We start from the raw sequence: 13,219 nt of genomic DNA, 5'->3' as shown, positions 1-13,219 counted from the left end.
ATCCTGGACACGCCATCTGAGCCACCCAGACTGATGCTACATGGAGGAGAGGCAAGCTGTCCTCGCCAAGCCCTGTCCAAATTTCAGATGTACAAGCAAAATAAATGATTTTTGGTTTAAGCCACCAAGTTGTGGAGAGGTCTGTCATGCCATGACAGACAACCAGAAAATGGGTATTATTACTAATTCCACCTGATGGAGGAAGAAACCCAGGCTCAGAGAATAGGAACCTGCCAAAGGTCCTCTCAGAGCCAGCGACTGGCCAGGCTGGGAGATGAACCCAGGGCCTTGGGCTCTAGACCCCAGGCCCCCAACCACTACACCAAGTTCTTACTATTTCGATCATCCACATGAGGAAACTGAAGATCAGAGACGGGAAGTAACTCACTCAAGATCTCACAGCTGGTAAGTGTGAGAGTGAGGGTCTAAAATCACTCTGTCTGACTCCAGGACCCCGCTCTTCATCCTCACACTAGGTTTTGATTGTCTGCTGCTTGTCTGTCTCCCCAACCAGGACCAGACCTTCCGGCCTCATTCCCTCGTGTCCCACGTCTCAGCAAGGGCCTGGCACCACTGTCTGTGCCCCCTTCACCATGGAGGCTCCTCACAGGCAGGGGCCGGATGTGACTCCCCTGGCTCCCCAGCGTCACCCAGCACAGGACCTGGCACACAGGAGACTTAAGTCAATGTTTGTTGAATGAATCAAAGAATGGGTTTCTGGGGAATGAGTTAACAAAGACAGACGCCGCAAGAGTCAAGGTTTTATTGCCGGGTTTCAGGGAAAGGGCTCAAATGCGCCCAATCTCCTTCAGCTTGGCCACCAGGTCCTCTGTGGTCTCCACCTTGACACCGGCCGTGCGCTGGGGTGGGTCTTCCACGCTAATCACGGAGAGCTTGGAGGTCAGGTCCACGCCCAGGTCCCCAGCCTTGATGACTTCGATCTTCTTCTTCTTGGCTTTCTGCACATGGGAGGCCCACGGTTCACAGGGCTGCCCAAGCCCCTCCCCACACTCCTGCAGCCCCCTTCCATGGGTGCCATGTCTGCAGAACCACTCCCATTTGGCTGAACCCTTCTGGACCTGCCTACCGGCCAGGGCACACGTGACCTCTTACAGGGCCACACCTGGTGTGGACAATTCCTGCTGGCTGGGATGCCCTGGGGAGCCCTCCTATCGCGGGAGCCCACCTTTAGTCAACCGCCGTGGGAAGTCCTTCACTGGCTGGAGCAGACTGGCAAAGTCATTCTTCTGGCAATAATAACTCAATAGACTTTTGGCCAAGATGACCAATTGTACTCTCCCTGTTGGCTGAGATGATGACTCACTGAACCCTCCCTACTGCCTAGGATGACACACTGAAACCTTGCTACTGGCTGAGATGACTCACTTGAACTCACCTATTGGCTGAGATGACTCAATGAACCCTCCTTGTTGGATGAAATGACATACTGAACGCCCCCTGTCAGTTGAGATGACACACTGAACTCACCCTATTGGCTGAGATGACACATTAAACGCTATTGGCTGAGATGACACACTAAACCCTCCGTATTGCCTGAGATGGTACATTGAATCCTTCCTATTGGCTGAGATGACCCAATGAACCCATTCTAGAGCCATGATGAACAGTGAACTCTTCCTGTTAGCCATGATGGCCTCAATGATGCCCTCCTACCGGGGGGAACCTTCCCTGACAAACCAAGATGACTTAATGAATCCTCCTTATTTGGCCAAGAGCACACAGTGAACTTTTCCCACTGGTTGGAATGACAGGGGAACCCTTCCTAGAGTCCAGTGAAGCCTTTCTATTGGCTGAGGTAACCAGCAAACCCTCCCTGTTCGCCAAAACAGCCACCCGCACCCCCCAACCCTGAAGCCTCACTATTGGCAGAAATGATTCAGTGAACCCGCTCCGTTAGTCAAACTGACCGGGTGACCCCTTCCTTTGGAGGAGACGTCCCTTGGGTCCTCTCTCCTCCCACCTGACCACCAGGGAGGCACTGGGCCTGCAGCACTCACCCGCCCCCGGGCCCCCAGTGGCCCATCTGCCAAGCACTCACCATGATGTTGGGTAACGTGGCGTAGCGGGGTTCGTTGAGCCGCAGGTCAGCGGTCACCACGGCAGGCAGCTTCAGGCGCAGGGTCTCCAGGCCCCCATCGATCTCCCGCTCCACTTTCACCTTGTCTCCTTCCATCGTCACCTGGGAGGCAAATGTGCCCTGGGGAGGGACAGCGTTGGGGGAGCACAGGTGAGGTTAAACCCAGTGCAGGCACAGAGCAGGCCACTGCTGAGTGCACAGAACACGGATGAGCCAATGAAGGAGAACAGAAGTGGGAGAGTCCCGCAAGGTGACCTACAGACATCAAGCTCAAAAACAGGAGGAAGCCACAAGAAGGGAACTCAAATATCAAGGGGAGGATCTTTCCTGGGACCCAGGGTGTAGGTCCTAATGTCCTGAACCTGCCCGTTGGATCTCCCTTCCTTAATGATAATGAACATATATGGAGTTTGGGGCACTGTTCTAAGCGACTGTTGTTTTGTTTTTTTTGTTTTTTTTTGCGGTACGCGGGCCTCTCACTGTTGTGGCCTCTCCCCTTGCGGAGCACAGGCTCAGCAGCCACGGTTCACGGGCCCAGCTGCTCCACGGCATGTGGAATCCTCCCGGACCGGGGAACGAACCCGCGTCCCCTGCACCGGCAGGCGGACTCTCAACCACTGCGCCACCAGGGAAGCCCTAAGCGACTGTTTTAAGTCATCAGATCCTCATAGGAACTCTATGAGGTAAGTGCTATTATCCCTGTTTTACAGATGAGGAAAACTGAGGCAGAGAGAGGCTCAAAAATGTGTCCAGCCTGCTTCCAGGCTCCATGTCATGGTGGCACTTACCCCCCTTTCTGTCCCTAAGAGCTCCCTTTGAGGTCCCTCTGTTGAGCCAACAGAGCCTCCTGTGTACCTTGATCCTCGAAACATCCTCTGGGGCCCCCTCAGCACCCACCCTCTGGCCCAAGGCTCCTCTGCCCTTCAGTCCTGAACCACCATTTCCTGAGGTGACCTACACTCTCTCTGTCTAACCAACCTGTTCTCTCCGTTCACTTATTCACTGGACAAATCTTTCAGGTCTTAGTTGGAATGTCCCATGAGCCCAGCTCTGGGGATGCACCATGAACACAAGCGACAAGGACCCAGCTTTTGGGGGCATTTATCCTGCAATGGAGACCACCGGTAACCAAGTAAATTCACAGTGGCCACCAGCCACATGTGGCTTCTGAGCATGTGAAATGTGGTTAGTTCCATCGAGGGAGGGACGGAATTTTTCATTTTATTTCATTAATTTACATTTTAAAACCAATAAGCAAGATCCATTATCATGATTGTGGTGATGGTTTCATAGGTGTGTAACACATGTCAAAGCTTACCTAACTGTACACTTTACACGTGTGCAGTTTATTGTACAGGTCAGTTTTATCTCAATAAAGCTGTTAAAAAAACAAAGAAAAAAGGATACTTGATGCAGTTATTGGAAAACGTTTTAAGTCTGTTTGGAACAAGTTGGACGCGTGAATCTACTTTTTCAACAATGAGTATTAGGAATCTAAGTATTTCTTATGGAAATTGAGCATGTGAATTGAGATGTGCTGTAAATATAAAATACACACTGGTTTTCGTGACCTCGTACCAAAAGCCAAAAGAATGTAAAATAACTCAATTTTTTTTTTCGTTTTTTCTTTTTCGGCCACACCACGCGGCTTGTGGGATCTTATTTCCCCAACCAGGATTAAACCTGGGCCCTCGGTAGTGAAAGCACAGTCTTAACCGCTGGACTGCCAGGGAATTCCCAGCTCAATATTTTTTCTATTGATGACATGTTGAAATAATATTATCGATATATTATGTGAAATAATATAGGATTAAAATGAATTTGGCCTTTTTAACTTTTTTAATGTAGCTGTGAAAAGCTTTAAATGACCCATGTCGCTTGCATTTCTATTGGACTGGAATGGGAACTGTGGGGTTGGGGAGGGGGCGTGAGTACTTTCATAGACAGTGGGCAAGGCAGGCCTCTCTGAAGAGGTGATATCTGAGGAGAGACCTGGTGGGGAGTGAAAAGCCCTGAGGAGCTCTGAGAGAACCCTGTTCCAGGCTGAGGGAACAGTCAGTGCAAAGGCCCTGAGGCAGGGCTGAGTGGTGTGGCTGAGGAGCAGCAGGCTGGGGAAGCGGCATGTGAAGGCCCAGATGTGGCCTGGTGTCCTGGCTGTGCGCCCCTCCTTCCTGCCCACTGGAGTAGCCATCCTGCTTTACACCTGCCTCCCTCCAGAAGGGCAAGGACAGGGTGGCTGTGTTCTGAGCCCCCAGGCCTGGCCTGCAGCAGATGCTCCCCACTCCGGCCTCACCTGTGGCCAGTCCAGAAATCCGGCTGTCATCTGCCCTGTCTGGTTACAATCATCATCGATGGCCTGAGTGGGGAAAGAGAGAAGACTGTACAATGATGGAGCTTCTCACGTACCATTTGGGCCTTTCTCTAGAATGCAGGGTGGCAAATGTTTTCTCTAATGGGCCAGGTAGTAAATATCATAAGGTCTCTGTCACAGTCACTCAGCTCTGCTGCTACAGTGCACGAGCAGCCATAGACAATAAGTGTTTATGTAAACAAACGCAGTAGCGTTTCAATAAAACTTTATTTATAAAATCAGTGGTGGCCATGGCCCACAGTTTGCTGACTCCTGGTCTAGAATGATCCCATCCCCTCACTTGGGCCCCGGGATAGGCAGTCACTCGTCCAGGAGTACATGAGGGCACCTGGCATCCCAGATGCCAAATCTTTGCCCACTGTCTAAATACTCCAGAGGCCTCCCTCTAGTCAAACCCTATGCCAGTCACACTAGGGAACTAGATGAATGGCATCTGGGCCAATGAGAACGTTTTATCCCTGACCCCAGTGATTGGTTCAGGGATGGGCACATGACTCCAGCTGGACCAGTGAAGTGCCAGCTATAGAAGCTTTGCTGGAGCCCTTGGCAAAGAGATTCTTATCTTTCTCTTGGGTTTGTTAGGCTGGTGGGATGTGAGCCTGGAGATACACAGAGTGAAGCCAAGACAGAGGAGAGGAGTGTAGAGCACGTGGGACTGGATCAAGCTGTGCCTGAAGCTCGTTACATAACCTGATGATTGCTTTTTGGCTTCAGCCAGTTTGAGTCACGATTCTGTCGCCTACCTGCTTCCCCAGCAGCACCAGGTCCACCTTCTCCTTCTCTGCCAGCTTGGCCAGGACCCGGGCCACCTGCAGGGGACCCAGGCGGTCCACCTCTGCAGCCGGCACCTCCACGTGGATGCCTCGGTCTGCACCCATGGCCAGAGCGGTGCGGATGGTCTCCTGCGGAGCAGAGAAGGGGCTTGACTTGGCTTCTAGCCCTAGGGGGACCCAGGAGCCCAGTCTCCAGCCCTCCTCCCTCAGACCCAGGAGTCCAGGCCCCAGTCCCTCTTCCCTTAGACCCGGGACTTGGGGTCCCAGCCCCTCCCCAGTCCCCCGAGCACCTGGCACTGGGTAGGCCCGCAGCTAACAGCAATGACTTCCTTCACCAGCTTCTTCTCCTTGAGCCGTACGGCCTCCTCCACGGCGATCTCGCAGAAGGGGTTCATGGAGTGCTTCACGCCATCCGTGACCACACCCGTCCCGTCGGACTTCACCCGGATCTGCTCAGCCAGGAGGGGAGGTGGCACGGTCAGGGGGAAGCGGGCGAGAAGGTGGGGGTCGGGAGGGGGGCGGTGGCCGAGACACCAAGCCTCGCGCAGGCTGGACGGGGACCACAGGGATCTGGAAAGGGGCAGGGCCTTGTCCAGGGTCCCACAGCTCCAGGGACAGAGGGCGTTAGAATTCACAGACGGGTGGAGGTCACCTTCTCACTCAGACATTCGCTGAGCACCAGGGATGTCTGCCATGCTCGTCCTGCTCTGTGGCTGCTCCTTGGGCCCGAAAGAGTGTTTCTCAAATTTTTACCATAACCCACTGCGAGAGGTACATGTTACAATATCCCCAAGTGTATTATGAATGCACAGCACACATCTATACATAAACGTAAATACCAAGGCAATGTAAGGTTCGCTGATCGATTCTAACCCTTCCATTATACACCATACCCTGACATTTTCTGTTCTTTTTTTTTAAATGCCAGCCTGCCACATGGTTTTCCTGACCGACACATGGTTAAGATCTAGTCTGAAAAACACTAGCATTGAAAGCCTCTCTCTGCCAAACAGGCTAAGGTCAAGGGCAAGCAAACCTCATCTATTCCCTTCCTCACATGGTGAGTCTTCACTGAACACTGGCCCTGCGCTGGATTCCTAGGCACCACCGTGTGCAAGGCAGACAGGTCTGCTGGCCCGGGAGCTCCTGGTCTGGCACAGTGGGGCATGGCAGGAACAACTAACTACTGCTTCTGTTAGTTTCCCAAGGCTGCTGTGACAAATGACCACAAGCTTGGTGGCTTTACCGTCTCACACTTCTGGAGGCCAGAAGGCCAAAATAGGCTTCGCTGTGAAATCAAGGTGTCGGCAGGGCTGCGGTCCCTCGGGAGGCTCGAGGGGAGACTCTATTCCTTGGCTTCTTCAACTTGGAGGGGCTGCCAGCATTCCTTGGCTTGGGGTGGCATCACTTCACCCTCAGCTCTGTGCTCCATCTTCGTGCTGTGTGTGTGTGTGTGTGTGTGTGTGTCGAAACTTGACTCCTCTCTTATAAGGACTCTTGAGATGGCATTTAGGGCCCACCTGGGGAATCCAGGAGAACCTCCCCATCTCAAGATCCTGAACTCAGTCGGGACTTCCCTGGCGGTCCAGTGGTTAGGACTCCGCGCTTCCACTGCCAGGGCCCTGGGTTTGGTCCCTGGTTGGGGAACTAAGATCCCACAACCCACAAGGTGCAGCCAAAAACAAACAAACAAACAAAAAACCTTAACTCAATCGCATCTGCAAAGACCCTATCTCCAAAGAAGGTAGGAGTCACAGGTTCCATGGATGAGGAACTTCATAGCCCAGGGGGGCCACTGTTCCCCCCACGATCCTCTTGGTAGCAAACAGGGATGACAGTATTGGCCACTGCAGAAGCATCTCGCAGGAGCCCTGTTCTAAGCAATCACACGCATCCTAACTCATCGATCCTGGCAACGGCCCCGTGAAAGAGGAGCTGTCGCTGTCCCTGTGGGCAGACGAGGAAACTAATGCTCCGAACGGAAGTACCTGTCCCAAAGTCACACGGCCAGTCAGCGGTGCTGTGTGCCCCAAGCACTCGAGTCCCCTGCTGTACCACCTGACAATTCCTGAAGGGGAGTCCAGAAGCTGAGAGACAGCATGATCGGGGCCCGACCCAGTCTAATGTTGGAGGCTATCAGGGAAGGCTTCCCTGACGCAGTGGCACTTGAGCTGAACCTGAAAGAGGAACGGGCATCGAGTAGGTGAAGTGTGAGGGAAAGTGCTGGGGGTGGGGGGGAGCATGTGCAAAAGCCCTGAGGTTTGAGGAGTCCCAGGAGGCTGGTGTGGCCAGGGGAACACAGTGTGCTGTCAGAGAAGCTGGCAGGGGCTGAACCGGGGTGACAGGCACAATAACAGATCCTCAGGGTGCCCACATCCTAATCCCTGGAACCTGTGACTGTCACCTACATGGCAAAAGGGGCTTTGCAAAAGTGATTAAGTGTAGGATTTTGAGAGAGGGAGATTATCCTGGATTATCCAGGGCCCGGTGGGCCCAAAGTAATCACAAGGGTCCTTACAAGTGAAAGAGGGAGGTGAGAGAGCATCAAGGTCCAAGAGAGCAAACGCTAGACTGCTGATCGAAGACATAAGAAGGGGCCACAAGCCAAGGGACGCAGGTGGCCTCCAGAAGCTGGAAAAGGCCAGGAAACGGATTCTCTTCTTGAGCCTCAGGAAGCCATGCAGCCCTGCTGACACCTTGATCTTAGCCCAGTGGACTCATTTCAGACTTCTGACCTCCAGAACTGTAAGAGAATAAATCTGTTGTTGTGAGCCACTAAGTTTATGGTAACTAGTTACAGCAGCAATAGGAAACGAATTCAACTGTGCAGGGCCCAGCAGGCCATGCCGGGGAGCTGGGTCTTGATCCAAAGAACAACAAGGAAAGGTAAAGAGGTGAGTGGATCCAACTGAAGTTTGTACAAGGTCATTCTGTATCTTGGTGTAGAAAACTGGAAACATGGCAAGAGTGGAAGTGGGGAAACAGCTGGGCAGCTGTTGGTCACCGAAGTAAGAGATGACAGTCGTTCGGACAATCCATCCACATGTGGAAGTGGGTGGACTGGAGAGGTCTGTGGAGGTGAAACTGACAGGGTGCTGGGGGAGGAGAGGGAAGAGTCTAGCAGGACTCGTGGGTTTCTGGTGGGTACATCAGTACAGTGGGGGAGGATGCTGAATTTGGCTCTAGCCTGAGAGAGAGATTGTCAGAGAAGCCTGGCTTGGGAGCCTGCACAGCCTGGCTCAGGACCTGACCTCTTTCTTCTCCTTGGCCGGAGCAGACCTGGGCTGACGGCAGGGACTCTCTCTCTGGGACTATCTCCCTGCACCTGTTTCTCTGGGGCTGAAGGATGTGGCTGTTCCTCCCATCCACGGGACAGAACTGAGATGGGACTGTGGGATTCAGGCAGGGGTCCCCCAGTCTGGCTGTACCTCAGGGACCGGTAACATTAAAAGGAGGAGGAGAAAAAGGAAAAGGACAACTGTCACTTTCTATCACTGTTACTTCATTTTGAAAAAGTCACCTTAGCACCAACAGTAAGACTCAAACCCCAGAACTTAATAAATGCACTTTACAGAAAAAGCCATGGAGCAAACACCATGCACTGAGTCCATGTTTTTTTTTTTTTTTTTTTTTTTCACTAGAACCTGGGCTGGGCATGTCACCCAGGATTTCCCCAGAATTTCCCAGACACGCCCCTGGCTCCACCCCTCACCTCCTTCCGTGGTCATCTTCCTCAAACTGCATCCCTCCTAACGCTCCCCACCCCCTTCCTCTGTTTCTTTCTGGCGCACGCCTGCCATATGACGTATGCTGTACTGATTAGCTGTCTTCTCCCCAGCAGAACGTCAACTCCATGAGGACAGGGATTTATGGGCATTTTGGTCATGACCACCATATCCCCAAGGCCTAGAACGGTGCCTGGCATGTGGTGGATGCACTGGAAATATTTGTCGGATGAATGAATGAGAATTTGCTCACAAGAGTAATGCATTAAAACCTGCACCTGTCCGTTCATCGAACACTTACTAAACAGCATGGAAACTAACAGGCCAAAGTCCTGTCTTTCATGAAAAAAATAAAATCCAAGATAGGAGTTTCCCCTTTATAAATAGGAAAGCAGCCCATGAGTATAAGCCCTCACTGGGAAGCCAGGGAGCCCAAGAGAGGGCCTCAAGCCTGCTCCGGCGCTGGCAGGACTCTCAGCCCCAGAATCCTGACCCCCAAGAAGGAAGGGGTGCGAGCTCTCCAGCACCAGCCACCCGTGCCGACTCACCTTCTCCGTGGAAGACCTTTGAAGCCTGAGTTGATTTCAAGCTTCAGAAACACGGTTTAGTTAAATTACGTAAGTCGGGAAACTATGGTTGGCCTGAAAAATCAGTCACGAACCTTTTTTTTTTTTTTTAAATAATGATGTTTTATAAATTGAGGGAGATGATTCAGTGAAGCTTCCAGGCTTTCTCTGTAAGGTGTAACAAATTAACTCTCAACAGAAACAGCCAGAGGGGACTTCCCTGGTGGTCTGGTGGTTAAGACCCCGTGCTTCTACTGCTGGGGGGTGGAGGAGCATGGGTTCAACCCCTGGTTGGCCACATGCCACACAGCACTGCCAAAAGAAAAAACGAAAGAAGAAAAGAAAGAAACAGGCAGGCAGGCAACCTCCAAGGGCTTTATAGGCGTTAACTCATTTAACCGTCCGGACAGCCCAGGACGTTGGTTACTGCCACTGCCATCCTCATTTGCTAGATGCGTCAACTCAGGCACAGAGAGACCAAGCAGGTGACCATGGAAGGCCTCATAGACAAGGTGACTTTTTTTTTTTTTTTTTTTTTTGCGGTACGCGGGCCTCTCACTGCTGTGGCCTCTCCCGTTGCGGAGCACAGGCTCCGGACGCACAGGCTCAGCGGCCATGGCTCACGGGCCCAGCTGCTCTGCAGCATGTGGGATCTTCCCGGACCGGGGCATGAACCCGTGTCCCCTGCATCGGCAGGCGGACCCTCAACCACTGGACCACCAGGGAAGCCCGACAAGGTGACTTTTGAGGAAAGTCTGGAAGGGAGTGAGGAAGCAATGCTGGGAACACAGAGTTGGGTCAGACCTTGCACACCACCACCCCCACCCGAAAGGACCTGCCAGTCTGGGGGCAGGGGGTGACAACTGGGCAAACAGAGGATCTCAATCCAGTGTGGGAAGGGCTGAGACGCAAGCCCAGGGGGCTGCAGGAGCGCCAAGGACACATCAGGGTAACCTGAGGGGATGGGGCGGGGTGGGGGGGCTTCCTGGATGTGGTGATGCCAGAGAATCCCTGCACCCTATTACAATCAGTGGGATCAGAGTCAGGCAGGACAAAGGAGAGATGAGAAGCAGAGGGGGGAGGGGGAGCTGGAAGGGCACCCAGGCAGAGGGCACAGCAGGGGCAAAGGCCCAAGGCAAGCAGCAGCCGGGTCTGTCAGTCAAGTATGAGCCGCTGGGAGGCACAGAGGGGTGACGGAGGGCCAGGGGCCAGGGCTGGACCGCGAAGGGGTGACGGAGGGCCAGGGGGCCAGGGCTGCGCCATGAAGGGATGACGGAGGGCCAGGGGGCCAGGGCTGGACCACGAAGGGGCTCGAGCACCTGGCGGAGGGGCTGGGACTTTGTCCTCAGGGTGCTGGGAGTGGCGGGATGAGGGGAGGGGCATGGTCAGCCCTGGGGGCAGGAAGCCCCCCCCCCACGCAGGCTGGGAGGGGATGGACTGGAGGGGAGAGACTGGGGAAAGAGGAGGAGACAGCGGTGAGGGTTCAGGTAGAAGAAGATGAAGGCTTAACTGCTGCCGAAGAGGGAGCAGGGCAGAGAGATGGAGAGGGCTGGGGCGGGGGGGGGGGGGGGGGGCGGGGCTGAGAAACCACCGGCTGCGGGAGACGAGGGAAGGAGGGCTGGGGTGGCGCCCGGGGTGGTGATTAGGTAGTTAGCAGCGTTTGAATCACTAGTTTCAGACACATCCAGGGAGATGCCCTGGGGCACTGTGGAAGGGGCAGGCCCTGCCAACACTGCAAAAAAGGACGAGTTCACACTTCCCCATTTGGTACAAACGCCAGAGGCACCCGTGGGCGAGGTCCTGGGCTGGGCAATGCTGGGACCCAGAGCTGCGTCTAATGTGAGCCTGTCTGGCGGGGGAGACAGACGTGACCCCGGACATCTCAGGCCAGGGCCCAGCGCTGGGGCAGAGGGAGGCTATGGGAACCCAAAGGGACAGTCAGAGTGGGAAGGAAACCAGAAGAACCGGGTCCCAGGACCCCCAGACGAGCTTGTCCCCCAAACAAGCAACCCCCCCGCCACACGCTGCCAGAGCCGTCATTAGGCCAAGTGGCTGCGGTTGCAGTTTGACCTGACTGCGGCTGCCTAGCCGGGTGATCCGGCAGCTAACAGAACCTCCACAGGCCTGTGTCCTCACCTGTCCAATAGGATTAATCATATCTCAACAGGGGAATTCCCTGGCTGTTTTTTTCCCAGTGGTTAAGACTCTGCACTTTCACTGCCCTGGCCAGGATTCAATCTCTAGTTGGGGAACTAAGATCCCACAAGGCGCGCAGCATGGCCAAAAAAAAAAAAAAATCTAGACGGTACTGAAAGGACTGAATAGGTTCATCTCCATCAAGGACCCAGAACGCTGCCTAGTGCATAGTAAGGACCCACTAAATGTGAGTTGTTAATGACTGCTTAAGTTTTCATGCTAGGGTCAGGCCTCCAGGCCCTGTACTGGGCAATGCTGGGGACACAGAGGTGGACTCCTAGTCTGATGCGCATTGCGGGGTGGGGACATACATGGATGGACAGTCACTGCCTTCAGTCTGGTTTAGGCCAACTATTGAGACCAAGTGGCTTGAGGGACTGTGTCTGATTTACCTCTGTCTGGACCAGCTTCTGTCTGGGGACAAGTCAGGCCCTCAGAGACCTTGCCCTCCACCCCTCTCATGGAGGTTGTAAGCTATACCACCAACTTGTCAGACTGGTTTTCATCTCTAGCAAACACACTTCTCCCTTCCCAGCTAGAGTCTCCTCACTTGCCCTGGGGCTGTGATAGCGTCTGGGTTCCCATAGGACCTCCATGACAGCACTTTTTCTGTGCTGAACAGTCAATTGAGTGTGTGAAAGCCTGGATTGTGTGCAAAGCACTAGTTGGGATGAGGAGTCAGAGGGACCTGGATAGGAATCCCGGCTGTGCCCCTTCCCAGCTGAGTGACCCCTCTGTGCCTCAGTGTCTGCGTTTGTTAAACAGGAAGCATGGCTCCTCCAGCAGGTAAGAAATAGAAGGTAACTCGCCCTGCACACAATTCTCAAGAGAGTGAGTACAGAACTGGCGGAAGGGGAACGGGGTCATGACCCAGAAGGGCTGGGTTTGAATGAAGAGGGATCGGGCGTCAGAACCTCTCAGTTCTTGATCTTTGCCCTCAGGTGTGACTTTGACGTTTGAGGGAAGAGCTGCAGCGATCAGAGGTACCAGAAGACCCTCATACAGTGTGCGCTCTTGACCCCAGAAGTATACGGCCGCGGGGCTCAGGGAGGAGGGAGAGGGGGGCCCGGTCACCTTCACGGCGAAGTCGATGACCCTCTTGACAGCCACAAGCGCGCGCAGCTCCGCCATCTTCCCTCCGCGGCGACCCGCCGGGTCAGTCCTCACCTTCGGCCTCACGGTCCGGACGCCCCGCCCCCTGTCCCTCTCTGCGCCGGCGCCCCGCGCTACCAGCCAGTCAACCGCTGCGGTGCCCGCCTCCCCGCCCCGACAGAGGACCAATCAGGAGACCAGAGGGGAGGGCGGTGCGGCAGGCGGATGCAGGCCAATGGGGAGAGGATCCTGGGGAGGGAGGCGGAACCCGGAGGGGAAGGGGAAAACTGCTCTGTGAAGGGGGCGTGGCCGAGAACTAGGGGAAAGGTCTTGCGGGGGAGGGAAGCGTTGCCAGGGGGGAGTTGCAACCAGTCGTCCTAAGCTTTTCCCAGTGCCAT

General features: G+C 54.3%; 1 protein-coding gene across 1 annotated transcript; it reads right to left on the bottom strand.

The window, feature by feature from the left end:
- Positions 1-748: 748 nt before the first annotated feature.
- Positions 749-12,927, bottom strand: ETFB (electron transfer flavoprotein subunit beta). The gene is made up of 6 exons (XM_060083990.1): positions 12,804-12,927; positions 5,533-5,691; positions 5,213-5,371; positions 4,392-4,454; positions 2,060-2,218; positions 749-959 (listed from the first exon to the last, which is right to left on the bottom strand). The coding sequence occupies exons 1-6, from the start codon at positions 12,858-12,860 to the stop codon at positions 789-791; spliced, it is 768 nt and encodes a 255-aa protein (XP_059939973.1). The 5' UTR covers positions 12,861-12,927; the 3' UTR covers positions 749-788.
- Positions 12,928-13,219: the final 292 nt, after the last annotated feature.

The sequence above is a fragment of the Mesoplodon densirostris genome, chromosome 19 (genome assembly GCF_025265405.1).
Source record: "Mesoplodon densirostris isolate mMesDen1 chromosome 19, mMesDen1 primary haplotype, whole genome shotgun sequence".
NCBI lineage: Eukaryota > Metazoa > Chordata > Mammalia > Artiodactyla > Ziphiidae > Mesoplodon > Mesoplodon densirostris.
This window is presented reverse-complemented; position numbering and strand designations above follow the sequence as displayed.

Excerpts from the sequence above, each read along its gene's own strand:
- ETFB (XM_060083990.1), bottom strand. The coding sequence starts at position 12,860 with ATGGCGGAGCTGCGCGCGCTTGTGGCTGTCAAGAGGGTCATCGACTTC. Across the intron at positions 4,455-5,212 it reads TGGTGCTGCTGGGGAAGCAG|GCCATCGATGATGATTGTAA; the intron begins GTAGGCGACAGA and ends TTCCCCACTCAG. Across the intron at positions 960-2,059 it reads CCACGTTACCCAACATCATG|AAAGCCAAGAAGAAGAAGAT; the intron begins GTGAGTGCTTGG and ends TCCCATGTGCAG.